The following is a 27,193-nucleotide window of genomic DNA, read 5'->3' as shown; positions in this document are numbered from 1 at the left end:
CTTCTCAGAGACTCAGCCTGAGACAAGTCCAGGAGCCCAGATGGAGTCAGGGCACTGTCCGCTCCCACAGTCTTTCTCGAAGTAGCCACTGCCCTTTGGGATTCTCTGTCTCATAGTAGTCCTCCCCTGGAGGTGCCAGGGTGTCCAGTGCGAAGAGCTCTGCATCCCATTCCGTATCTTCTTCTGAGAAGTTGAAGAGGATCTGTCTGGAGCTCCCCAGGCTAGAAGGGAGGAATGAGGCAGAGGGTTTAAGTTCAGCTTGGCCAGCGGCACAGAGGGAAGGGATGCCCGGATTACCACCATCCTGTGGAGACCATCAGATTGCTCCCCCAGTCCTGGGCTTTGGGAAGGAGCAAGCAAGTGTCATCGTGGGGGTCTGGAGGGACCACAGGTGGGCCTTGTCCTGGCCTTATAGAAGAAGGACAGGTGATAAAGACTGGGTCATGGTTTCATTATGTCTCATACAGGGTTTATTATTGTGAGAGGAAAATGCTATCTAAGAAACCCTGACTCCATTAGAGTTGAGTGACTTCTGTAGAAGCAAAGGAAACAGCTGGTTGAGTCTTGATAGGCCCTTCTGTTGGACAGACAGGCCCCTGCAGAAAGGCCTGGGTTGGCCAGACCAAGACTTGAGAGCACAGGACTCACACCTGCATGAGAGGCACCGGGAGTGTGGGGCTTAGTGATGGTGACTAGACCTGGGACAAGAGGACATGGAGGAGAGAGACCATAGGAGGTGGTGGCAAGATGGCCCTCCAAGGCAGAACCGGGAGAGTCTGGGGTTGAACTCGTCTTTCTAACCAACCAATTCCCAGTTCCAGAGAGGACTGCAAAGAGCGGTAGCACCTTCTTCAACCTCCTGGAATAATAATCTGTTGGAAATAGAATTTATGTGTTTTCTCCAAGGAAACACTACGAGTGGTGGACTGCAGGGATTTCCCTAAGCTAGGAATGAGCACAGACATTCAGCAATAAAATCAAGGGAAACAAGGAGAAGGCATAACTGGTTCTCCTGAGAATGTCACTGCACACAAAGATACCATAAGACGTCTCTGACTGTGAATTTCTTGCTCTGTTCAACCCCAAACTCTCATTAAAAATCTGTAGCACACAATGTGTCAGTGGCATCTGGGGACAATGATGAAGGATGATGGCCCAAAGCACGAGGGTTAAATAAATGGGCCAGAGAGTAAGGGAGGCAGATCCGGCGCCGTAGGTCCTTCCAAGCAGGGGACAAGAGTGGACCATGTTAGGATGGAGACTTAGAAAGAAAAAAATCTTTATAAGTCCTACCCCCAGAAATACAATATGCAAGAATAATTTTGGCATGTAGAATGGGCACTCAACGCACCTTCAGGACCACCCAAGGGTCTGGAGGACACAGAAACATCTTGGCTTCGCTATTTAAGCCCAAGCACTTACTCTTTTTTGTGGGCTTTGGGCTTAAATTTCAGGGTGTTGAATGCCCCTTCCACAGCTTTGGGCAAGTAAATGGGGTGCCTCTCCAGTCTCCTTTGGGTGCCAATGGTCCTGCGCTCAGTGCTCCTTCGAAACTGGCTGTCTGAGGTGTGGCCTGCGCGTGCAGCAATGTCCTCAGAATGTCTGCGTGGCGCCCGCAGGATCCAGTTGGAATGCAAGCTGTGCTCCCGGGAGCTGGTGGCCACTGGAAGAGAGAAGAGGGTGACCTGGGAAGGGAGGGCTCAGCGTCAAGAGGGGAAGGAGGCAAAGGAGGGGGTGGATAGGCCTAAGAGCTCACAGGGAATGGGTAGAGATGACATTGCTCGTCACAGCAGATTCTTAGAAAGGCCCAAATGGCCGAGCAAGGGGAAATGACTCTGCAGGTAGGTGCAGGGGTACTGGAGTATTCGTTCCATCAAACACAAAAACAGAAAAACAGGGATCTGTATTTACTGGCTTGGAATCATGCCCAAGATGTATTGTACATTGTTAAATGAAGAAAGAGCCTATTTTTGTTAATAAAATAAAACAAACTAGTGCGTGTGTGTGTGTGTGTGTGTGTGTTTGTTTGATTTTGGTTTTGGTTTTTGTGTGTGTGCGTTTGGTTTTAGTTTTATTTGTGTGCATGTTTGGTTTTGGTTTTGGTTTTGGTTTTGTGTGTATGCGTGTGTTTGGTTTTGTTTTTGTTTTAGAATGTGTGTGGGGTTTGGGTTTTAGTTTGTGTGTATGTGTGTGTGTGTGTTTGATTTGTGTGTGTGTGTGTGTTTGATTTTGTGTGTGTGTGTGTGTGTGTGTGTGTGTGTAAACACTTTGGAAAGGTCATGTGCTCCATGTGGGTTATCTCTGGGTGGTTTCAGGTCATACATTTTTTTTACCTTCTTTATGCTTTAGCATGTTTGATTAACTTGAGTTACAGTTAACATAAACCATTATTTTTATCAGAAAAAAAAGGTCATTTTGTGACAAAAACATTTTCATTAAAAGATTGTAATTGTGAAGGTGACACTTGCATCCTCAGTGGACTTTGTCATCTTTCCACCAACATTCTGCAGTGCCCAGGTCTCACTGCTGGGTGAGGGCTTCCGTTTGCTGGGGGCTGCTGGGCTGTATGGGTGAGGAGGGCCAGCGATGGCCAGCAGGGTAGGATGAGCGTGGGAAGCAACAGACATGGCACAGAACCCAATTTGAAAACCCAAGTCTCACAGATACACATCTATGGAGACCAAAGCAACAGCAACCGCAAGCACGTCCTCCTTTGAGCATTAGCTGAAACCCTCAAGATTTATTTAATATTATTACCACAAGCCATTACCTTAGTATCTAGGTAATGGGTGGGGGAGGGGCAAGTCAACGTTTAAAGAAATGGGCAGGTTGGGAATTTAAAAGCAGGCTCAACTCCTCGGCCTGTTAGACTTCTTTGCTCTCCGCAGTGATCCACCTTGGTGAGGGGGAAGGTGAAGCCTGGGCCTTCCCCTCCCCTCCCTCCAGGGACTGGCTGGGCTGGGCAGACTCCTGGGCCTCTCCTGCCCTATGCCACAGCCAACACCGGGCTCAGGGAGGATCAGAAGCAGGATTTTCAAAAACAGTTTATCCGTTCCCTTTCTTTTTTCAAAATTGTGATGACATGCACATAACATCAAATGCACCATTTTAACCATATTTAAATGTGACACTGAGTAGTGTTAAATACACTCACATAGCAATCTCCACAACTTTCTCATGTCACTAATCTGGAGCTTTCTACAACCCCCTCCCCCATCCATTCTGCCCCTTGAGTCATTTCCCTATCACTGTCCCTCCCCGGGAGTCTTAGGGAAGCCCTGCCCAGTCTCAGCTCTGGTAAGTGGACCACAGGCAAGAGTCTTCCTTCACACAGGGCCTCAGAGTGCTGGCGGGAGGCCGGGCGGCAGCAGCAGAGCCGCCAGAGCAGGAGGTCCCTAGAGACAAGCTCAGGGGCCGGCAGGGACAGGGGTTCCCTTTAACCAGGAAGCGGGGAAACCCTGCTGCCTATCCCAGGGTTCCACTCACATCCCCACCGACTTTCAGCCACCAGGTTACAGGTCCCTCCCCGAGTACGCACCATCGAAGTCCACGTCTTCGTTCAGCAGGTCGGCCTCAGCAGCCCGGGGCGCCCTCTCTGTGTCCAGCTCTGCAATGATGGAGTCGAAGAAGGCGATGGCCTCGGCCACATCGGCAGTGAACTGCGAATATTTCTTTGAGGTGGCTTTCTGCTAGAGATGGAGACCGGGAGAGAGGGCTGGCTGAGCCAGGTTCTGGGCACCCTCGGGTGCGTAAGCCAGAGACGCTGGAAAGGAGTAAGTGTTGCTAAAACTTCATGAATATGGAGTCATGAATTTAAGAGGTTTCAAAGGTAAATTTGAGAGCCAAGATATAAAACGAACCATAGTGTCTATTAGTGAATGAGTGGATTAAGAGGATGTGGGATATATTTGCAGTGGAATGTTATTCAGCCATAAAAAATAATGAAATCCTGCCATTGGTCGCAAGATGGACAGAATTGGAGGACATTGTGTGAAGTGAAATAAACCAGGCATGGAAAGAAAAACACCACGTCCTTTTTCACAAGTGGAAGTTAAAATTTTTTATCTCATATAAGTAGAGAGGAAGGGGGGAGAGGAGTGGAGATAGAAGGATAATGAGTTGGAGATGAAGAATTACAAAATTCAGGTAGATAGGAGGAATAAACTCTAGTATCCATAGCACAGTAGGGTCAATATAGTTCACAACAATTTATTATGTGTTTTATAAAGAACTAGAAGAGAGGAGTTTGAAGGTTCCCACACAAAGAAATGAAAAATGTCTAAAAAGGAACCAATGTTAATCAACCTGATTTGCTCATTACACTTTGCATACATGTATTGAACTATCACATTATACCCTCCAAATATGCAATTGTTATGTGCTAATTAATTTTTTTAAAAAAGGTAAAGTTGATTTAGTGCTCCATTGAAGGAAGTTCAATAACCTAGATTCATAAATGCTATAAATCAATGGATTTCTAAATATCTCAGGCAGGGATAACGAAAGGACAATGAGATCTGTTTCATTCTTGGTCACAGATTTGTCATCAGACATTAGAAAAAATAATGCAAGGGAGATCCGTAGAGTAGAAGCAGGGAACCAAGAGGGAGGGAGGAAGGAACAGGAAAGTACTGGAAAATGAAGGTGACCAAATTATGTCATTTATGTGCATATTACATGCATTCCAACTTTATATATAACTGTAATGCACCGATATAAAAAAAATAAATAGAGGGAAGACCAATAGAGTAGAAGCAGGTGAGCCAGGGGAGGGGGGAGCAGGGGGGAAGAGGAAGTATGGGGGATTGAAATGGAACAAAATATGTTCTGTGCATTTATGAATGTGTCCAAGAAAACCCTGCTATTATGTATAACTATAATGCACTAATAAATATTAAAACATAAAAATTAATGCATCTTTCTCTGACCTTGTTCCCTGCTGCTAAACACCCACAGGAGCCAGAAGAGCTTGTTAGGTAGTTGACAAATCATTCCCAGGAGGACAAAGAGGACATGTCGAAAACACTCTGAAAGGGCATCAGTTTTGAAAGTGGCCAATTTGGGCCACAATCATGGAATAAATTGAAGAGATTTTAGTACGCTCATTTGAAATGTATAAATAGTAATAAGTATAGGCTTAAATGAATCCATTTGGTGTCTAATCAAGTTCCAGGATCTTTGCTGACTTCTGCATGATCTGTTTATCATCCTCTTGACCATGACCCACGAACAGCCTGCCAAGCACCTGATGCCATGGAAGTCCAGCACCACATAGGATAACGTTCATAAATTTTAAATCAAATAAATAAACCACTAGCCTAGAAATTGGCACCTTGGTCACTGAGGTCCCTGTCATCAGAGCTAGTGGGCAGTAGCCCTTTCAGCCTCACACTTGTTATTCCAAATACACAATCATATTTCTTATTTCCAAAACTATGAGCTTTAGGAGTCAAGACTCAGGTCTCCCAGCTACACCTGATGCTCTGGCTCTGTGTGGCAGTGATACAATCCCAGGCTCACACTGAAACGGGCTGGTGAGCTCCTCCCCCAACCCTGCGGAGCCCTTTTCTGGATCCCACCAGGAGTCTCTGCTGGGCTATGCAATACACCATCATGATAAAACTTGCTTCTGTTACAAGAGGTCTGGGTCCTGGTATGGCTGGAATGTGAGTCATTGGTGGCTCACTGGTGTCATTATTTGTACTGGCTGAATACTTGCCTGTGTGACCAAGTCCCATCTCAAAAGAAGGCTTCACCCTGAGATCCTTTATGAAATTAATCAGGGGCAGAAACAAACGAATAAGCAAATTGCTTTTTTTTCTTGATTAACCCTGCCTTCCTTCCCTGCAGACAAAAGCACCTGCCCTTTGTTCCAGTCTGAGAGCCCAATGCTGGGAGGTGACATGTGGATAGTCTGTATCTCCCTCGTCATTGTCAGGGTGACTGTAACAGTGGTGCCCAATCCCAGCTGGATGTAGAGACTTTCTGTGTCTGGCTTCTTTGCAAAGGAATAAACTCGGATAATCCAGAGACTCCAGTGCACCACAGCTGAGAACCAGCATTTGAAAAGCACTAGGGCACGGAGGAGGGAGAACGGGCCCCACCTCAGCGTCTAATCTAGGATGAAAACCTCAAGCACCAGTCTTACTCCCTGGCTTTACAAGAGCAGACCTCTATGATGTTGCAGGGGACAGGACCCAAGGGGACAGGATACAGATCAGTGAATACAGAGGACAGAAGCTCCTGCACTAAGGCGCTGAGACTCCTTGTGTCCTTGTGCACCTCCTCGTGCTTACCACACAGAGAGGTGACTCCGGTCCCTGCTGCTTCCCAGGGAATCACAGCATCCCATCTAAGAGGTGCACCTTCCCAGCCCCAAGCCCAACCTAAACCACCTCCCGGGCAAGCACTTCTCTGCTGGTGTTCATGCGGGGTGTTTGCTTCCTGGCTTAATATCTGGCATCCATTCCTGCTAGACTTCCTCCTGATTAGACACAGCAGCTGGCCTAGTGTGTTTAAATGACTGGAATTCTCATCCCATGTCCTACAGACAGGGTGACCAAACATCCTGGTTTGCTCAGTAATCACCCCAGTATATGCCTGTTACCCCAGCATAATTATGAATAGCACCTTGTCTCACACTCAAAAGTGACCCTACTCAGAGGACAAATTATCTCGTCCCTCTACACCCGCCACTTCTGATGCCATCTCCCCATTCCCCACAATGAGAAGACCATTCATTTTAATATCGAGTTTCTGCATATGTGCATTATTATTTCCTAAATCTTCACTCAAATCCCCATGTCATTGATCACCAATCCTTTGAGTTCTTTAGCTTCTTTCTTGCCCAAGTCATCCACAATATTTCATCAAAAGTTTCCAGGTATGTTTATTTAAGATGAACTAGGAAATTCAAGTACTCGTGAAGAAATTTGAGTACAAAATCCTTCTAAGTCTTCATGATTTGTTTTTCAAATCTTTCATATTTGCCTTGTTCAGATCTCACTGTTGTTTTTAAAAAATCAACTATCTTTCTAGAATATCCAACTTTGTTTCATAGAAGAAATTCTTTTTATGTATTCATATTTTATCATTTATCATGTTTAATTAGATTACATTGTTATAAATTATAATAAGTCCAAAGAACATAAACCAGTTTGGGAACAAATACGACAATTTTAATAAGCACAAATGCAACTTAAGAGGGCTGGTGAGTACATAGCATCCTCTAGTTCTTAAAGTAGCTTCATTGTAAACATTTTCAGATATAAAAAATGTAGGAAATAGTCCTATGAATCCTGTGTCCTCACCACTGACTTCAAAATCCATTGACTTTCTTCCATATTATTCACCTATCGCACTCCCTCTTTTTTTGTAAAACTAACTCTAAAAAATATAATTTTGCTCATAGATACTTCAAACTATATCTCTAATATAAAAAATTTCAAGTATTATCCACAATATTATTATAGCCAACAAAACTGCTAACTTTTAAATAACAACAAATACCCAGTATGTGTTCTATTTCCCCTAATTGAAAAAATGTCTTTTGCAAGTTCATGTGTTCAAATTAGGATCCAAGGTTGACATTGCTATGTTTTTGCATCTCTTTTAATGTTTTATGTATGCCATTTAATTGTTGAAGAATCCACATCATTTGTTCTATAGAATTTCTCACATTCTAGATTTGACTCACTCCCTGGTGATGTTGGTTGATCTGTTCCTCCATCCACCACATTCCCTCTAGTAATAATTCATTAGTAATGATCTATACCACATATCAATAGGTATATAATGTACATTTTCCAGCTTTATGTTACATGGGTTTATATGGATTTATGTGATGCTAGCTTGATCCATCTAGTTTAAAGTTTATCTTTAGTCTTTTTCTTAGTGACTTTGGAGTCATTGTCTAGATCCATTATTTTATTACTGGTTGCAAAGTGTTGCTGCTTTTCTTCCTCCAGTGCTGATGATTGAATCCAGGGCCTCATGCATGTTAGGCATGATTTTTCTAATTCTACATTCTTTCTGCATTTATGAGCTATGTTTCTCGTGTGAAGAACGTTCACCAATTATCGATTGTGTTTAGAAACAGAAGAACAAATAATTGATCCTTTCCTCTCATTTATTATTTTTAAAGAAAGGAATTGATATCCTAGAAAGTTCCTAAGACTATGAGCCCAGCTATTGGGGAGGCTAACGCAGGAGAATCCTAAGTTGGTGGTCAACCTGGACAACTTGTAAGCCCTGTCCCCCAAATAAAAAGGGCTGAGGATGTAGCTCAGTGGTAGAGCACTTGCTTGGAATGCACAAGGCCTTGGGTTCAATCCCCAATACCTCAAAAAGAAAACAATGATCAATGAGGTTCATTGGTTTGTTTTGGTATCATCACCAAAAATTCAGGAACTTTGAACATGACCTTTCATCACTTCTAATTATCCTTTTTGATGCTCAAAATTGTCCCATCCATTGACAGCAAGAACCCTTCCGAGGTGGATCCTGAGTTTCTTTGACACAATCTTAGCATCTTTGAGAGCTTCCAAGATTTTTAGACATAACACAATATTCAGTGTTCACCTTGTACATTTCCTACTCCAGACTTTAATTCTGTTATTTCTCTTCTTCTTTTTCCTGTAGGCAGTTGTATTTTAGATAATTTAAAATGAAAACCCACAAATTTTGTTTTTACCCTTTCCTCGCAAGGGTCTTTATTTCTACGTATGGATATAACTTTCTGCTATCACATTCCCTCCTCCCAAAAATCATCCTTTAATATTTATTGTACTATATGTCTCCTGACAATTAAATGAATACTCTTGATTTATCTTAGAAATATTTATTTTGCTTTCATTTTTAAAGGTGCATAGAACTTTCCGTTGACAGGTACTGTTGTTTGATTGCAACCCCCAAAATTTATGAGTTAGAAAGGTAATTCCCAATGGAACAGTTTGAGAGGTAGAACCTTAAGCGGTGCTTAGGTCATGAGGGCTCTGCTCTTATAAATGGATTAATGCCATTATTGTAGGAGTGGACTAGTTATTGAGAGAATGAGCTCCTGATAAAAGGATGACTTCGGTTCCCTAGTCCCCTGTCTCTCTTTTATGTGTGCTTTCTTTCCCTTCTTCCTTCCACCATGGAATGACACAGCAAGAAGGCCCTCTCCAGATGTGGGCTCCTGACCTTGAACTTTTGAGACTTCAGAACTGTAAGAAACAAATCTGTTTCTTACAAATTAACCAGTCTCAGGTATTTTGTCATGGTAACATAAAACCGACTAAGACTATAGGTTTTGAGGTTTTGATTTTTGTCTTTTCGCTTTTTAAAAGAAACTACTCCATTGTCTCCTAGATCACATCATCTCTGATGAGAAGTCTGCTGTACTTTTTAATCTATGCTCCACTGTGTGTAACATATCTTTTTTCCCTTGTCTTTTCAACAAATTTATTACAATGTGCCTATTGTTATTAATCCTACTTGGTGTTTTCTAATTCTTTTATTGGTTTAGTGGATGATGAGAATTGTAAAATTCTGTCATAATTTCCTCAAATATTTCTTCCCCCCTGCCTTCTTTTCCAGTTACATTTATATTAGACTATTTGATGCTATTCTACAGTTCCTGAATGCTCTGTCCTATTTCCCTTTGTTTTCTTTGTGTTCCAATTTTGGTAATTTTTTTATCTACCATTCCATCTTCAACCTTGTTAATTCCTTCCATGGCTATATCAAGTGTCCTGATGAGCCAGTCAGAGATTCTCATCATTGATACTGTGCTATACATTTATAGTCTCTTCATTTGATTTTTCTCTTAAAGTTGTCATGATTTTATTGGAATTCTCCATCTGATCTTGCAAGTGTTCTGCCTTTTCCACTATTGCTTTTATTACATTAGTCATTGTTTTGTTTCATTTGTTTAATTCCTATCTGATCTAATGGTTCCAATATCTGTGCAATTTCTGAGCCTGGCTCTATTGGTTGCTTGGTTTCTTGGCACTCTTTTCCTCCTCCTCCTCCTCCTCCTCCTCCTCCTCCTCCTCCTCCTCCTCCTTTCTTCTTCTTCTCCTCCTCCTCCTCTTCCTTGTTCTCCTTCTCCTCCTTTTTCTTCCTCTTGTCATATGGCTTATACTTTTCTGTTAAAAGTCAGGTATTCTGTGTAAGGTAGTAGACATTGAGACTTTTATACCCAGAAATGTTTTTTTGCTGTGTTAGGCCTTTAGTTTGATTCTTAGTCACTCTAGATTGTTTAGGTGGATTGTTGCTATGGTTACTCTCAGGGCATCATAGACTTTAAAGTTCTCTTGAAATAACCTGTGTTCAAAGTAGAGGTTGATGATCCAGAGTTTCTCCTCATTATCTGCTGCATCCTCAGTTTTAGATTCTCCCTTTGTGCTGCCCTTGGGGGAAGGTCTCTCTCCATGTTCTCACCTCTCTCTTAGCAATATTCAATATACTACTGAATTCTTGTTTGCATGGTGATAGGAGGCAGAAGGTCATTCATTGTTTTTATGAGTAGGCCCCAGTCTTAGGTAGCACCTTGTCCTGGGGATGCAGCCTACTTAGCAGCCTTGACCTTCCTTTGGCTGTAGTTATGAAAATCCCTTCCACATTCCCCTTCCCAACTAAAGTTCTTGCTCCAAAGGAAGTTACAAAAGCATAATCCTGTCAGGTATCCATGAACCTCCCTCAGCAGCTGCTGTCCCCTCCCCAGGACTGCACCGTCAGGGACACTTTCTCAGGGCACTCTACCAATCTTTTGTGAGCAGCCACTGGAGGTCATGTAGAGTGAATGTGAATTCTACCTATATTTGCAACCCTCAGGGACTTCTCTCTCCCCATCTTGCACTCTGCCACCACCCATTTGCTACCAATTTTAGGTGGGATCTTCTCCATGTCTGTCTGTGTCTGCCCTGCATGGATAGGTACAGTCTTCATGTCATTCCATGCAGAATCTCTTTCCCCTTAGATTTTGGGCTTGCTGCTCTTCCTGAGACTTCAACTCTTGTGGTTCCAAGAAAAATCATAAACTTGAGTTTTATGGGTTTGTTTTTTCTACATCCTGAATAGAAATTGGCATTTTATCCAGTTCAAATTAAATATAATAGGTTTTATGCTTAGATTCTTAATTAATGTGTTTTCCTTACATTGAAAACTCTGTTCCATGCGACATTAACAAAATTACTTTATCTCTGCCACAGTTTTGCACAGCTTAGATAAAAGATGAGAAGTAAGTGTCTTTATCATTTGAAATTTGGGATCTGTATTGAATAAATCATTCCCCACTTCCTCCATTATCATTAATTAGTTTTAACTATATATTTTTACCTTTTACATGTGGTCTTTGATTGTTATTATATTTTTATATTGTTTTTATTTTTCATATAGTATGAGGTTACTTTATATGGTGAACTAAAATTTTTCTAATACCATCTATCTAAATAATATAAAATTCATTTTTAAAAAAATTCTGACTTTATCCTACTATGTATAATAATTTCAAAATTTAAAATCTTTATAATGTTATTTATATATGGTTATATCATTGCTTATCAATTTTTTAAATTTATTCAAAATTATGAATTCATAATTTAAAAAAAAATAATTTCAAAATAACATCACCAATATTAGCCCATTAAAAGCAATTTAAGATTTGCATGTGTCTTTCCTTGGCACGTATAACCAAAGTTCTCTTTTAAAGTCTCTTGAAATTCTTTTCTCTGTGATTATGCTGTTGACTTGGTAATCATTTAGATTCATATGCTCCAGTTGGTTTTCAAGTTTTAATGATTGTTTTTTTTCTCTTTTGATTTAATACTTTAAAAGCTTATAACAATATGCATGGTTTCAAATCCAAAACTGTAATTAACATTCAAGACAGAACTTATTTCCATTCCAGCCTTTCTCTTCTTGTTTTCTCTATTTTTTCTTCAGTATTTTGTTTATTTTTCCATCATTTCTTTTTGGCAAGATAAGCAAGCATGTGTTTATATCCGTATTTCCCACTTTTCATAGGTATCCGATATACCTATGAAAATTTCCTTCTTCACTTCATGTAGCCAGAGGATCACTCCTAACATAAAGAACCTCCTTTTTCCTCTTAGTAGCTGCATAGTTCTCCATTATACAGATGTACTGTAGGAACACATGGCAGCCCCTATTGGTGGATCTTTGGGTTGTTTGCAGGCTTCTGCTGCAACAAAAAAATTAGCATTCCAGTGAAGAGTCTTGTGCATATGTCATTTTGAACCTTGCCAGTAATACCATAGTGTAGAGCTGCTTGTAAGTGCCTGGCTTATTGTGGGTATGTTTTAAAGAGAGAACTGTAAGTCAGCATCAAGTGATCTGGCAAGTTAGTTTAAAAGGGTTTCAGAATAACCCTTTAATAACAGAGCTTCAATGAACTTTTATAAATTATACTTTGAAATGTCCCCAAATGGATCTTGTGATGGTTTTCTCCATATCAAGGCTCAGCCACAAGTCAGGGCTGGGACTTGTCAAGTCCTGGCTTGATTCTAGCTTTTTTTCTGCCTTTCCCCAACTTCCATGGAGCTTTCTGACCAACATTCTTGGTGATCCTTCCAACTGCATTGATAGAGGTCCAGGATTCAGGGCTGGGCCTGATATCACAGGAAAATCTACTTTACAAAGAGGAGGTGACATGAAATCGGACTTCTGTTATCACTGTCCCTGGATGAGACCCAAAATAGTCCTCCCTCCTTGACTCAGAACTCCATGCTAAAGTGGATTGCTTCCCTCCCAGTCTTGACTCGGCTCTAGCACAGAACTTTCTAACCTCTTTGGAAAGGCTGAATGTAATACGGTCTACTTCCTGGTCCTACTTGGCTGGGCCTGAGATTTGCAGGGTCCCCTGCCATCAAGCCCTGTAGCAGCCCCAGGGAGAAAGAACATTCTGTCAGAGCATCTGTATCACTTTGCTGTCTCCACTCAGTCGCCTTTCACATTTCACCTTCCGTGGCCTTAGGGTTACCATTTTCCAAGCCTCCCCCACACTCCACCCCTCGACACCCTGCCTGGGTCTTGGGTTACTTCCCCAGATGAAACCTGTATTTTTCCAAACCAAACTCTATCGTATTTCTCATTTCAATTTCTGAATCCTGGAAGGCAGTTTCTGACATTGTTCTGCATTTTCTGTCAACCTACCATCCTTCCTGGCTTCACCTGCCCTCTAGGTACCTATGTTGTCCCTTCTCCAATCTGTCCATTTTCTTCTGAGTTCTGTCAGTATTTGTCTATCAGAGATCTGAAATCTACAAAATGAACTTCCTGTTATAAACAGTAACTTTTTTTTTTTTCAAAAGGAAGGGTAGGGGGACATTCTAAACCCATCCAAAGTCAAGGAGACAGCCATTAAGCATCCAGTCCCCTCACCCCTGGTCAGCTCATTTGTCACTTCCTCTCTGAAGTTTTTATTGATTGAAACGGACGGACCCAGGCACACTTTTCTATGCTCATGTTGTGCCTGTGTGAATAGGTCCAACTGTCATATACTGTGTTAGACCCTCTGTAGCCCTACACTAGACCAGTGATCCTGAACCTCTTCTTTGAGATGGCTTTGGCAAATGACACTCACAATTACAACATAACTCCTTTTACTAAATGCTCCCTACCAGATGCTACATACCCGTGTCAGTTGTTGGCAACTCCCAACATTCTGGTTGTAATTCTACCTGCTTCTTTTCCAGGAAACTTAACCGTGTAATTCAGGCAATGGTGTTTAGAGTGATTAGTTCTATGGGCTGCATTCAGGCAACATATCTATGAACATCAAGCACCTACTTCAATGCCCAACATGAAATAAAACTATTTAGGGAGTGACTGAATGTATCGTACATACAATATCTAATATTATGGTTTAGATATGAGTTGTCCCCCAAAATCTCCTGTGTTAACACAGGAATGTTCAGAGGTAATGTGATTGGATTGTGAGAGCTGTAACATAATCAGTCTATCCTAGTTTGAATGAACTCACTGGGTCCCAGGTAACTGTAGGCAGGTGGGATGTGGCTGGAGGAGGCCAGTCATTGGGTCCTGTCCTGGAAGGGTGCCTTCCTTGTGACCTCTTCCCTCTCCCTCTCCCTCTCCCCTCCCCCTCCTTCTGGCCATGAGGAGAACAGTTTTTCTCCATTGGGCACATCCACCATGATGTGCTGCCTCACCTTGGGCCCAGAGCCATGGAGTTGACCATCTGTGAATTGAGACCGCTGAAACCATCATCCCCAAATAAATTTTCCCTCCCCTAAGTTGTTCTTGTTGGATATTTACATCAGTATAAAAATTGACTAAAACACCTAACATTTACAATCTATTACCATCAATTTAGGGGTTTCTAATTTACGCTTTTGGATTTAACTTGATACATTTTAAGACTCTATACAGATGCTCCTCAATTTACAATTAGTTACATCCTGATAAAGTCACTTTAAGTTGAAAATATCATAAGTTCTGCCTACCAAACATCCTAACTTAGCCTAGCCTAAATTAAATATGCTCAGAACATTTACATTAGCCTATGATTGGACCACTTCATCTAACACAAAGCCTATTTTATAATAAAGTGTTGAACAACTAGTGTGATTTATTGAATACTGTGCTGGAAATGAGAAACAATGCTTGCAGGAGAACACTTTTACACCATCAAAAAGTAAAAAAAATCATAAGTTGAATTACCATAAGCTCTGAGGTCTGTACTTCCTGTTTCTATGCAGTACTGGTAATACTCCCCTGGGCTAATTATACCTATAAATCTGAATGTTGATATTGGTTATATCATTTCCAGGATCAAATGTGAAATGGATCTGGAAGATGGTTTTACCATCAAATCATTCTTCTGGGTGAACCTAAATGCATAATGATTTGAATTTATCCACAAGAAATGTAATATTATCAAAGTGAGTTTTTAGGATAAATCATTAGAAGTCCAACTATTGAATCCTCCTTGCCTTCTGCCATTCTTGAGATGGATATTCTGGACCAAGTCAAAAGTAATATTTGTCTTATCTCTTTGACATAATAGCACCTAAGGCAATGGGTACCTATATTTGAATGGAGCTTATGAAAAAATAAGGGTGTTTTTGAAACAAGAATGGTAGATATGAATAGTAAACTATGTAGAAAGAAAGCACAGTCACTGAAATTTAAATGTGTATACACACATACCCATCTACAAAATTTCAATTGATTAACAAAATAGTCAACTAGACAGGGCTGAAGAAAAAATCAGTGATGTAGCTAACAGAGCTGAGAAAATCAACACAAAAAGAAAAAAAGTAGAAAAATGAGTTCTGGAATAATCAAACATTTCTATTATAATTAAACCCTAACATAGTTTGGGGAGTACAGTTGCCATTTTTCTGTCTTTGGTAACAGAGATACAGACTCACAGCTTCCACCTGATAGCTGTAAGACATTTCTTCCAGCTCTATAACACAACCATTATTTCTTACCTGGTAACTCCTTTACTTAAATGTCATCAAAATGACCCTTTGACTATAACAAAACACTGTGAAGTTGCCCACATTTATCAAATTTTAGAAGCATAACTGATAGAGTGGAATTAGTACCTTCAAACAGTACAAAATCTTTGCATACAATAAGTGAAACCTTTGAACCTAAAGACAGATGAAGGAGTTGCCAATAAATGTTGCTGAAAAACTGCATTTCAGAAAAATTCAAGTTGGATTCTTAGTTCCTACTATATATCAAAATAAATTGCTAGCAGATTTTTAAAAATGGGTTTTTAATAAAATATTTAAAGCCAGGGGAGGAGGTGAGTTAAGTACGCAACTTACCTTGAGGCATGGAAAGAATTTCTAAGCATGAAAGCAATGAACGAAATAACAAAGACAAAAATTGGCATGTTCGACTGAATAAAAATCAGTAGCATCTGTACATCAGAAAATGTCAGATAAAGGCTGGGTTGTAGCTCAGTGATAGAGTGCATGCCTAGCATTTGTGAGGCACTGGATTTGATTCTCAGCACCACATATAAATAAATAAAATAAAGGTCCATCAACAACTTAAAAAAATAGTAAAAAAAAAAATGAAAGAAAATGTCAGATAAAGTAAAAGATATATAACAACTTGGAGAAAATATTTTTAACACATGTAGCAGACAATGTGCTAATATCTTTAATATAAAAAGAATCCCTATAAACGGATAACAAAAATTTAACACAACCAAAAGAAAAAAGGTATAAAGACATGGATGGAAAATTCACTAAACAAGAAGTATGTCAGAAGAAAAGGGCCACTTTTCATTCAGTCGACAATCAAAGCTCCTTACAATAATGTCATGTATCTATCAGACTGGCAGACTTTTAAAATTAATGACTACACTTGGTGATGATAAAATACAATAAGAAAGACTTTCTAATCCACTGTGTACATGGGAATTGGTAAAATGCTTCTGGAAAGCAGTATTGTGAGAGGGAGAAACAACTGTTTTTCCCTTCTCTCCTCTCACTCAACAATCAACACAGAAGACTTCTATGACCAAGCATGTGAAGGCTTCCCCATGCATAAGCAAGCAAGCAATTCTGTGACTGGTGGGTGTCCTCTGATTCCATTCAGTTCCAACACTATTTGCCTGGAGATAGGTCAGATCTCACAGGCTGAGGGTTCAGTCCCCCAAGACTGCACCCAGACACACGTGCTTCAGAAGCCCCAGATTGTTCCACCTATGCTTCTGACCTACAGGTTATAAATGGGGGTTCCCACAAGCCCTACTGAGATTCAATTATTAGAGAGACTCTCAGAACTCAGGAAAAACATGTCTACTGTTTCTTATAAAGGACATTACAATAGATAGAGATGAACAGCAGATAAAGAATAGATGGGACAAGGTATAGAGGAGAGGACAAGTAGCTTCCATGTCTTCTAGAGAGCACCATAGTACAGAAACTTCCATGTCTTCTGCTATCCTGAAGCCTTCTGAACCCAGACTTAGTGTTTTATGGAGGCTTTGTTATACAGACACAATTGATTAAATCATTGACCAAACATGATCAATTTACCTTTCAGCCCCCCTCCACTCCCCAGAGCTTGATCTGAGAGTCTCAACTCTCTCATGTGGCCTTATGACCAGCCCCATCCTTGAGCTACCTAGGAACCTCCAGCCGTCAATCTACTCGTTAGCACACAAAGACACTGCTCTGTAGATTCCACGGATTTTAGAGATGAATTCCAGGAAACAGAAGTAGACCAAATATGTTTCACGATATCACATATATGTAGAAGAATCTTCAAAAAATCAATGACATGTTAATCCTCAACCCATTAATCACACTTCTAGGGAGCTCTGCTTTTAAAAAATGTCTTACAGACCATACAGTAAAATGTATTTCTTTATAATGTTTAATAATAGCCTAAAATGAGTTTTTAAATTTTTTGTCTTTACCACTTTTGTTTACAAAGAGTAGTTAATGAGATGGTAAAGAACCCACACTATATAACATTAAATGAAGATGATACAAAACTGTATGTATGTATGTATGGGTCACATTTAGTAATCATAGCAAAGGCACCAGGAAAATGATTGAAAAAATACACACATAAATAACTACAGTGGTTATTTCTAGATCGTAGGATTCTTCAGTTATTTTTATTTTCTTCCTTATACTTACTGTGTTTTACAAACTTCATCTAATGAGAAAATGTAACTTTTTCATCAGAAAAAAATGGATAGCTAAAAAGATGTCCTTTTGATCGGCCCTGGCCAATTACACACTGAATATTTTAATTGTTAGGGTATGATTCCATATGAATATACTCAAATTACGTTCTATTCCATTTAAAGAAAGGCAGCCCCCGAGTTATCAAACCACTGACCTATGATTTTTCTGGATCTTCCATCAAACTTCATAACAATGGAGATTCTCAGGCTTTTGGTTTATTGAGCATCTACTGTGTACCTGGAACTGTGCTAGAGATTGGAGGTAAAAAGATCAATAAGATGCAAAGTCTGCGCTCAGTGAGCTCACAGTCAGTGGCAGAGATAAGCAATGAGCGATTACAGTGGCTGTAGGGAAGGGCTCAGACACAGGGGAGAGGAAAATCCACTGAGAAAGAATGCAGTTGTGACAAAAGTCTCCTGGGAGGTGGTCAAAGGGCAAGAAGTCAGTCAGGTGGACAGAAAGGGGAGTGGAGGAAGTGTTGTTTCTAGGCAGAGCAAACAGCTTGTGCTTGGAGGATAGATTAGGAAATATAATTACACATCCTGTGGCTTGACTGGGGGACTGTAGGAATCACAAGCTGTGTTATCAATCATTATTACACCGTCTGCCATCTTGCAGAGAGCTCTGCCAAGCATAATGGAATATTCTTTGCAGCTCATATTGAATTTTTACTGCCTTTCAACTCCGCAAACCAGAGATGAGCCAAGTGATAGAGACTCCCCCATCCACTAGTTAACTCATGCTCCAAGAAAATCTGCCTTCTAACACCACCATCTTTGTAGAAAATCTCTCCAACAGATCAGAACAGTAATTCTCAGCAGTGCAAAGCAGATCTGGAACCTGTTTCTCCTACCATATGGAATTTGTCTATGGATGATTTGGAATCCATTTATAGATGAATTGGATTCAGAACCTACTGCCATTGAAGAGAAAGAGCCTTCTATTTGTTACTTACATGATCTGATTGTGTAAACCAAGACTGAGTGACCTCAAGAGAAAATTGATTCTGAAAACTAACTCTTGTCAGAATAAAACTATTTTAAATAAAACCCCATCACTTTGGGCAGGGTTTCTCCAGAATGAAGCATGTTCTTTCGTAGCCATTCTCACAGCAGGTGGATTTCTTTCGAGTACATTTTGCTAGTTTATCCAAGCAGATATACCAAGAATCCAAGCTGCTCAGAGCTGCCTGATCCAGGGAAGAATTAATGAGGCTTCTTCTGACTAGTGGGTGACCAGTAACCTTGGCCTTGGAAAATATCTAGCCCAAGTCATCTGGCTGCATGGAGTCCATGGACTGGGGAGTCCATGGGGTTTCACAGGATGCTGTAGCCTACCCCCAAAACCAGTCCTGGCTCTATGACCAGCATTCATGCGGCTCTTCTCCATGGTCCGCCCAGACCACAGTCCACTTTTATGACCCAGTTCTTGTAGTGGAATGTTGGCTGTGCCCCTGTTCACCTAGCTCTAAGGTATAGAGTGGTCCTCAGTGAAGACCCCAAATGCCAGCAAGCACTCTTGTCAGAGACAGGGTAGTTCCCAGTTCTGACACCTGTTACAACATGGATGAACCTGGAAAATATTATGGTCAGTAAAAATGAATCAAACACATGAATCATACATGAATGATGGTGGTCACTTACTGATATCTGAGCTGCCTTTATTGGTGTACAATAACACAGTGGCCTAGTGACACATTTCTTAGAATGTGGCCCTATTATTAAGTGGCATGACTGCATAGGAGGTACCTTTAATGGGTAAATTCATAGAGATAGGAGGTGGAATAGACACGGCCAGAGACCAGGGTAAAGGGGTCGGAAATGAAGAGTTAGTATTCAGTGGGTGCAGAGTTTCTGTGGGATGGTGACAAAGTTCTGGAAATGGGTGGTGGTGACGGCTACTCAACATTGTGAGTTTATTTAATGCCACTGAATCATACATGAAAAATGATTAAAGTGGTAATTCTTAACAGTGGGGGGGCAGTTCTGGGGATCTAACGCAGGGCCTTGCACATAGGCTAAGCATGCGCTTAATGCCCCCAACCATCATTTGCAAATTTTAAAGTATCTCACTTAAAAGGACAATTTTATAGACTGTTTTATATTTAAAGAAATAATTGTCAAGCCTTCATTAGGAAAAAAAAATTCTCCTTATTCCTAAATGAAGGATTTGCAAAGGTTCTATGATCTCTTAAGGAATTCACTTTCAGTGTACTACTGGTGATACTTGTTTGGTTTGGTTTGGTTTGGATTGGTTTGGTTTTGGTTTGGTTTAGTTTGGTTTGGTTTGGATTGGTTTGGTTTGGTTTGGTTTGGTTTGGTTTGGTTTAGTTTGGATTGGTTTGGATTGGTTTGGTTTGGTTTGGTTTAGTTTGGATTGGTTTGGATTGGTTTGGTTTGGTTTGGTTTAGTTTGGATTGGTTTGGTTTGGTTTGGTTTGGTTTGGTTTGGTTTAGTTTGGATTGGTTTGGATTGGTTTGGTTTGGTTTGGTTTAGTTTGGTTTGGTTTGGATTGGTTTGGATTGGTTTGGTTTGGTTTGGTTTGGTTTAGTTTGGATTGGTTTGGTTTGGTTTAGTTTGGTTTGGTTTGGTTTGGTACTAGGGGCTGAACCCAGGGGCACTTTACCACTGAGCTACATCCTCAGCCATTTTTACTTTTTATTTTGAGGCAGTGTCTTCCTAAGTTGCTTAGGTCCTCACTAAGCTGATCCCACACTTGAGATCCTCCTGCCTCAGCCTCCTGAGCTGCTGAGATTACAGGCGTGGGCCACCATGCGCAGCGCTCCTAGTAATACTTTTATAAAGTGCTTTTAAATACATTAAGATTTAATTGCCTTTTGAATAAGCCAGCATGGGTTCATATAAATTGTAAATTGGAAAAGTTCATGGAATCTAGTGTCTGGCAATTAACAATTTGAAAGCTATTTAATATTATATACTTTCACTTTTCAAAAAATTGATGCAAAATCAAAGTGCCTAATTTCTTAAGAAATTAACAGTAAACACACTTTATTACCTATAATTTGAGAACACTAAAAAGCACCCACTTAAGGACTACGAAGTGCCATGTTGAAAACGGTAAATGTTATATTAGGTTTATTTTACCACACGTCCCCCAAAAATATTGTAAAGGGTGATGAAAATGTCCTGTGATTAGAGGTGAAAGCGACACCACCGTGAATAGACTCAAAACCATTACCTTGTATGCTTCAGGGGGTAAGTTTTATGTATATAAATTAAAGGGGTTTTGCTGTTGATGTTGTTCATTTGTTTACAAAGTGTGCTGAGAGATGTGATGTTTGTGTGAAGGAGAGAAAAGAGAGAAGTCAAATGTCCAAGCCCCTCACAATAGGAGCAGGGCTGGAGCTCAAAGAAATGAAAAGAAACAGGAAAGCAAGAGAGGCCAAGAGGCCAAAGTCCTGACCCAGACACAGGCTGTTGGGGTGACCCCAGAACAAACCACAGACGGAGCACTTGGCTTTCTAACAAGCAGGGCATGATGGGAGCTGGGGTCCGGGGGGAGGTATAAGCAAGAAACACAACAGGACAACTTTCTACAATTTTCTCTCAGAGAACTACATCTTTAGAGGATTTTGACAGACCATTGGAAAAGTGGCCCCTGCATACCTCAGGCCTCTGAATCCTCCCCAGAGGGACTGGCAGAAGCCTCAGACTCAAGGAGCATCCGCAGGCCCTCACTAAGATGCAGCTCAGGGCTGGGGCTGTTGTCACAGCTGGGCTCTGAGGAACCCCACCAGGAGCTCTGGGCTTGTTCTTCCTCAAGACTGAGCCCCCCACCACCCCATGGGGACAGGGACTTTTATCTTGCTCACCAGCACTTACAATAGTTCTGACAATTAGTATGTAGTGATGAATGAATGATGAATAATTTATTAATGAATGCTTACTAAAATATTTTTGAGCTCATTACCAATCACATCACACAAAATTCCCTGTATCAAGTACCATGTGAGAAACTTTAGAATTCAAAGTTAGGGGAAAAAAACAAAAAACAAAAAACAAAAAAAAACCTTTCCCTAAGCAATGGATATGGTCCTTCTTAGATCATAGAATTTTGCAGTGAATTCAGCTATCTATCTTAGCTTCCAGCAAGTATAGAGTCAAATCTAAAGCTCATCTTTGACAGCTGAATTAGCTCACATACTCCACAAATTCCTTTGAGTGGTCTTGATTTTCTGTGGATTTTTTTTTTCTCTCCCGATTTTCCAGTTTCTACTGCTACATCATTATTCTGGTGTGCAGCTCATCTCAGATGTTTGTAGAATGAGTTGGGAGGTTTTGAAAGTACTTTTGTGGAAACAATTTGAGGACACAGTATCTACTCATCATGACTGGGCCTCACTACTTCCCAAGCTCATTCCCAAGAGCAGGTCAAGAAGTCCACAGATAGGTGGTATAAATTCAATATTCCAATGCTGTGGGGACCTAGGGTGAAACGGAATCAGGGGTAGCTACGTGAAGAAAAGTGTCAAGGTGGAGGGAAATTTTACAATCCTATGGCAAGGAGATAACTGAAGTCATATCTTTCACTCTCTCCTTTTCAGCCATGTTTTCAGACTCTCTGAGTGAAGAGAGTCTGGGTCACACGGCCCCCTTTGGGAGACTCCTTCTGTTATGGGAGGTGTCCCCCAAAAGCACACGTGTGAGACAATGCAAGAAGGTTTAGAGGAAAATGATTGAGTCATGAAAGTCTTAACCCAATCAGTGAATTAATCCCCTCATGAGGATTAACTGAGTGGTAACTAAAGACAGGTAGGGTGTGGCTGGAAGAGGTGGGTCCCTGGGGGATGGCCTTGGGGCATATATTTTGCATCTGATCAGTAGAGTCTCTCTCTGCTTCCCTCTTCCACATTCTTCCACCATGAGCCCCAAGGAATGGAGCCTGCCGCGTATGGACTGAGACCTCGAAAACTGTGAGCCCCCAAATAAACTTTTCCTCCTGTGCAATGGTTCTGGACAGGTACTTTAGTGACAGTAATGAAAAAGCTGACTGAAACACCTTCCTAGCACAGAATCCATGAGTATAGCAGGTGGGTACCTCCCTGACAATTCTCCCTGACTCAGGTGTGTCCAGGGGGCAGGATAAAGCAGCCTCCTCCCTGGGTCCAGAGGTGCACACTCTGACATCTTGTATATTATACAGGCTCAAAAAATGTTTCCCAGTTGAAAGGTGCTCTGGGACATCAACTAGAGTGTGAGTTCTGGGACGACACAGACTGGCTTTACATCATGACTCTGTTCATCCGGTGCCTGGTATCACATAAACCCTTCAATGTCTCTGAGCCCCAGTTCTCCCATCTGTGGAGTGGCTCTGATACGTAGCATGTTGGGTTTGGAGGGTAATCAGCTGCTGGTTGTTCCTGATAATGCCTGGACTGTGGTACAGAAGCAGTGGTAGTGGGTTTAGAGGACACTATCGCCACTTCTCTTCACTGTCAGAAACACCCAAGGTCCCCAGAACAGAGGATCTTGTCCTATTGGTTCAGAGACTCTTCAATGCAGGACAGGAACTGTTTCAAATATGCTGTTCCTCTGCCATGCACATTGTGTCCTGTAATGGAAATTCTAACCTTTGAGCACCCAAACAATGAATCCCAAACTGTAGATCACGTCCTACACTGACACAAAAATAATCAGATACAGATTTTTGTTGTAATAATTTTTAAATATTGGAGAAAGTATGTTTTATTCATTTCTGTAACAACTTCCTATTTGAGAGAGAAACAGATCCCACAGGGCCTGACTGGGTCCCCCACCATATGTGACTCCAGGGGGCACTTACTACACCCACCCCAAGCTTACCTTCCCTTTGGTTTGTTCACACTTTCTCCTTCCCTTGACCCACATGGATGCTCTTCTAAGCTCAAGGTACCTCCATGGGACTGAGACAGCAGACCATTTGGCACCCTGGCGCTTCATGCCCTAGATACCAGCAGCCTTTCAGTTAAAATGCCTTACTCCAGAGCATGAAAAAAAGTATAGCTCTTGACCCAGTAGCAGCTTGTGAAATCAAGTTAGCATGTCATGACCAAATTTTAAAATAGAATACTTTGAAAAATATCAGCATGCCACGCAAGAAAAGGAGTTAAGTTCATTTCATGAAACTTTTATTTTGATTGTTTAGGTGAACAGAGTCAGTATCTAAAATACATGTCTTAGTTATGTGGCTCTTAATCAAAATAATTTAAAAGGCATCTTACTTGCAAGAGAGGAACAGGCAAGATACTTGGGTTCTGTGACCAGGCAAGGGGCTGGTATTTGGAGAGAATGAAGAGGAGCTGCTAGGTGCCCTGGGGTCACTTTAGAACATGTTCACTCCCTGCCTAAAGGCCAGCTGCCCCCTACCTATGGCACAAAGGACAGCAGACTTGAAGTTCACAAAGCATCTACAAGTGATGAGTGGCACCCACGGCTCCAGGGACAGAATGAAAACGGTACTATTTCTGGTTCAAGTGCCCTGGTCTCACTGCAGTCCACCCAGGGAGACACACACTTCAACAAACCACAATAGGGTGTGATGAATGCCAGGACAGAGATTAGTACCTAAGGCTGGAGAAGAGGAAAGGAGGCTGGTTCTAGAGATGAGTGCACGTGTTTCCAAGGACCCGTGTTTCTGAGGGACGGAACCAAGGAAGCCGCTGTCCCAGGCCTCTCTCCCAACTTCCAGCAGCTCCCTGGTTGTAGCTGAATCACTCCAGGCTCCACATGGCCCTCTCCCCATGTCTCTGCATCTTCACATAGCCATCTTCTTATTAGGACAGCAGTTGTATTGGATTAGTGTCCCCTTTCTCTGGCATGACCTTATTATCTTAACTATCTGCAAGGACTCTAGTTCCAAATAAAACCACCTTCTGTGTTACCAAGAGCATAATAAGGAAACAGGAAAAGAAAAGTGTTTGCTTTAACCCTTGCGCATCAGCAGGGTTTTCTACCAAAGAGGAAGGCTATGGAGTTTCAGAAGGGAGTAGCCTCCTGGTGGCTGCCTCTGGGTGCACAGAAACCTGCTAGCCACTGAGACCACATGCATTCTTGCACAGTACGCCCAGTATATGGCTCTTTCTGGAGGAGCCATGGGGGAGGAGAGCAGTTCATCTGAAGGCTACTAGCCTCCTAATGCCAAACATTCTGAGTCAGTCAACACTAGAGTACCCAGAAGTACCAGGTAGAGTCACATGCAAGATGTTACTGACTCCTCACAGGGATATTACCATTTCCATGCCTATACTACTGAAATAGAGGCCCAGAGAGGTAAACCTCATTTGGCAAAGGCACACAGCTGGTAAACAGAAGAGTTAAAGATCAAACCTTGATCTGATTGACTTCAATGGCCTTTTAAGACTTTCCCCTGATGACACCATGGTAAGAGGCATCTTCTGAGGAGATCCATGTCATAGAGCTAGAGATGGCTGTTCAACTTCTTTCCCTTTCCTCTATTCTCAGACAACTCAGCAGGAAGGGAGCTAGGTCCCACAAGGGATGGCTCCATTTGCAGGGCCACAGTACCCAGAAGGAATCTAACCAGAGCCTAGGGCTCCAAAATATTCAATCTGGAAGGAAGTCCAAAAACCCTGTCACCCTCTCTGTTATCAGCTGGACCCAAAGGAGGGTACATCTGGCCCACAAATCTACAGCTGACTGACCACAGGGTCAGCATGAGATCCAAGACTAGGAAGTTCTTATAGAAATCCCAACACTGACATACTTTTGCAGTTAAATGATTATTTTAGCAGCTCCCACCTGGTATTAAATGCAGATAGTTGAAACCTGTTGGGTTAGGCCAAGCCCCAGAGATTTGATAGTAGTCCAATCAGTCATTCAACATTAATGCACCTTGTATGCCTGCACAGCACTCTGGCAAAACTGTGAGGGAGTGGGAGGCAGGCCTGCTCTGAAGACCCTCTAGTCCAGCCATTATAAAAATTGATCAATGAACATATACAACAAAAGAATCTCAAATTATAGGCATTAAAAATAAACTAAATGAACTGGAGGAAATGAAGGAAAGCATAAGTAAAACTGGGGGGGTGGTCATAATGGAATCAGGTGACCTACTGGGTCACATGGGAGATGTGGGGCAAGGTAGGGTCATTGAGCCTTAGTTCACCTTCCGTGATACAGGACTTCCTCTCTACTCTCCACACTGGCATTATTTAAATGTTCGAAAAAAGAGCATTGACAAAACTCTGTGATAAGCATAAGTGACAAAATAAATGCAAGTGATTTATTTTATTAATTTCATGTTTGTGTCTGATTAGTGGCCTCCAACGCCAAGCAAAGTCATCTGGCAATCTCCTGCAAGTCAGAGACTCTCTCTGTGCCTTACCTGAGCCACTAGAACACCTGAGCCCAAGGTACTGCTGGAGTAATCCCCTGGTGGTTTGGCTGACCTGGGTCTAAGCACCTAGATATTTGAAATTATCTAGTTCATGCAAAAATTTCGCTTTTCACTGGGATTTTTAGATGTGATCATAATAATATTTTAAAGAAATAACAATAAAATGTAGAGAAATCATTGGCCATCATCCAAATGCCATGAAGCATTATCTCTTCTATCAATTGGGTTGTAAATAACAGATGGAGGATGCAAATTCAGAACCACCTGGCACCAAGTTCATGCCCTTCCCACCAGGTTGCTCTGTTGACACCATTAACTGCTCCTCCTTATGTCCCTTGCATTAAAAATAAGTTTAGGATTAGCTGCCCCTCCCAGGCTAGGGAAATGACTATGGGGAGTCTTTGAGAGCGATTGACCCATTGCTTCAAATGTGTCTTACTCATTAGCAGTGCAAGGAAGAGAAGGTTGCAAACAGGTATCCATGGCTCCAGAAAGAACTCTCATCTAAACTGCACTGCTCAGTCGTAATTTTTTTTTTTTTTTTTGGTACCAGGGATTGAACCCAAGGCACATCCCCAACCCTTTTTTATATTTTATTTAGAGACAGGGTCTCCCTAAATTGCTGAGGGTTATTTTGAACTTGCAATCCCTGCTTCAGCCTCTCCAGTTGCTGGGATTACAGACGTGGGATTACAGACAGGCCCCACCAAGCCCCCCTCCCCACCCAGACTTACCTTTATTTCTTTAGGGGAGAACTGGCCAAAGATCTTTTTCTCTCCCTTAGAGGTCTTGGAGGAGGTGGAGGAGACACCCTGTGCGCGCTGGGACTTGAGGTCGCTGAAGCTGTGGAGGTACTTTTTGCGCAGGGCCAGCAGCTCCTGCAGGTACTGCAGACAGTCCTGTGTGCGTGAATACATCCACGCCCGGTCCTCCTCCTGGGGAGGGTAGTACAGGCTGCTGTCCATGCTGCTTGTGCTTTTGTATTTCTTTAATGACTCACTGAATTTCTCGCCGTGGTCCCCGACCACATACATGGAGCTGCTTCTAATGAGCCTCACGGCGGGGCTGGCTCCATTGCAGTAGGGGTTCTCCGATGCAGCCTTCCTCTGCGGGTTGGAGCTAAAGATGGAGTGGATCTTTCTGAACAT

At 41.7% G+C, this 27,193-nt stretch overlaps 1 protein-coding gene and 1 non-coding gene across 2 annotated transcripts; one reads left to right on the top strand and one right to left on the bottom strand.

The window, feature by feature from the left end:
* Positions 1 to 46: 46 nt before the first annotated feature.
* C5H13orf42 (chromosome 5 C13orf42 homolog) lies at positions 47 to 27,193 on the bottom strand. The gene is made up of 4 exons (XM_047552305.1): positions 26,780 to 27,193; positions 3,539 to 3,686; positions 1,423 to 1,663; positions 47 to 221 (listed from the first exon to the last, which is right to left on the bottom strand). Exons 1-4 carry the CDS (start codon positions 27,191 to 27,193, stop codon positions 47 to 49), a joined length of 978 nt encoding a protein of 325 aa, XP_047408261.1.
* Positions 8,273 to 8,345, top strand: Trnas-gga (transfer RNA serine (anticodon GGA)). Its single transcript has one exon. It is a non-coding gene; the product is annotated as a tRNA-Ser (tRNA).

The sequence above is a fragment of the Sciurus carolinensis genome, chromosome 5 (assembly GCF_902686445.1).
Source record: "Sciurus carolinensis chromosome 5, mSciCar1.2, whole genome shotgun sequence".
Classification (NCBI taxonomy): domain Eukaryota; kingdom Metazoa; phylum Chordata; class Mammalia; order Rodentia; family Sciuridae; genus Sciurus; species Sciurus carolinensis.
The sequence above is the reverse complement of the archived record's forward strand: the minus strand, read 5'-3'. Positions and strand labels throughout refer to the sequence as shown.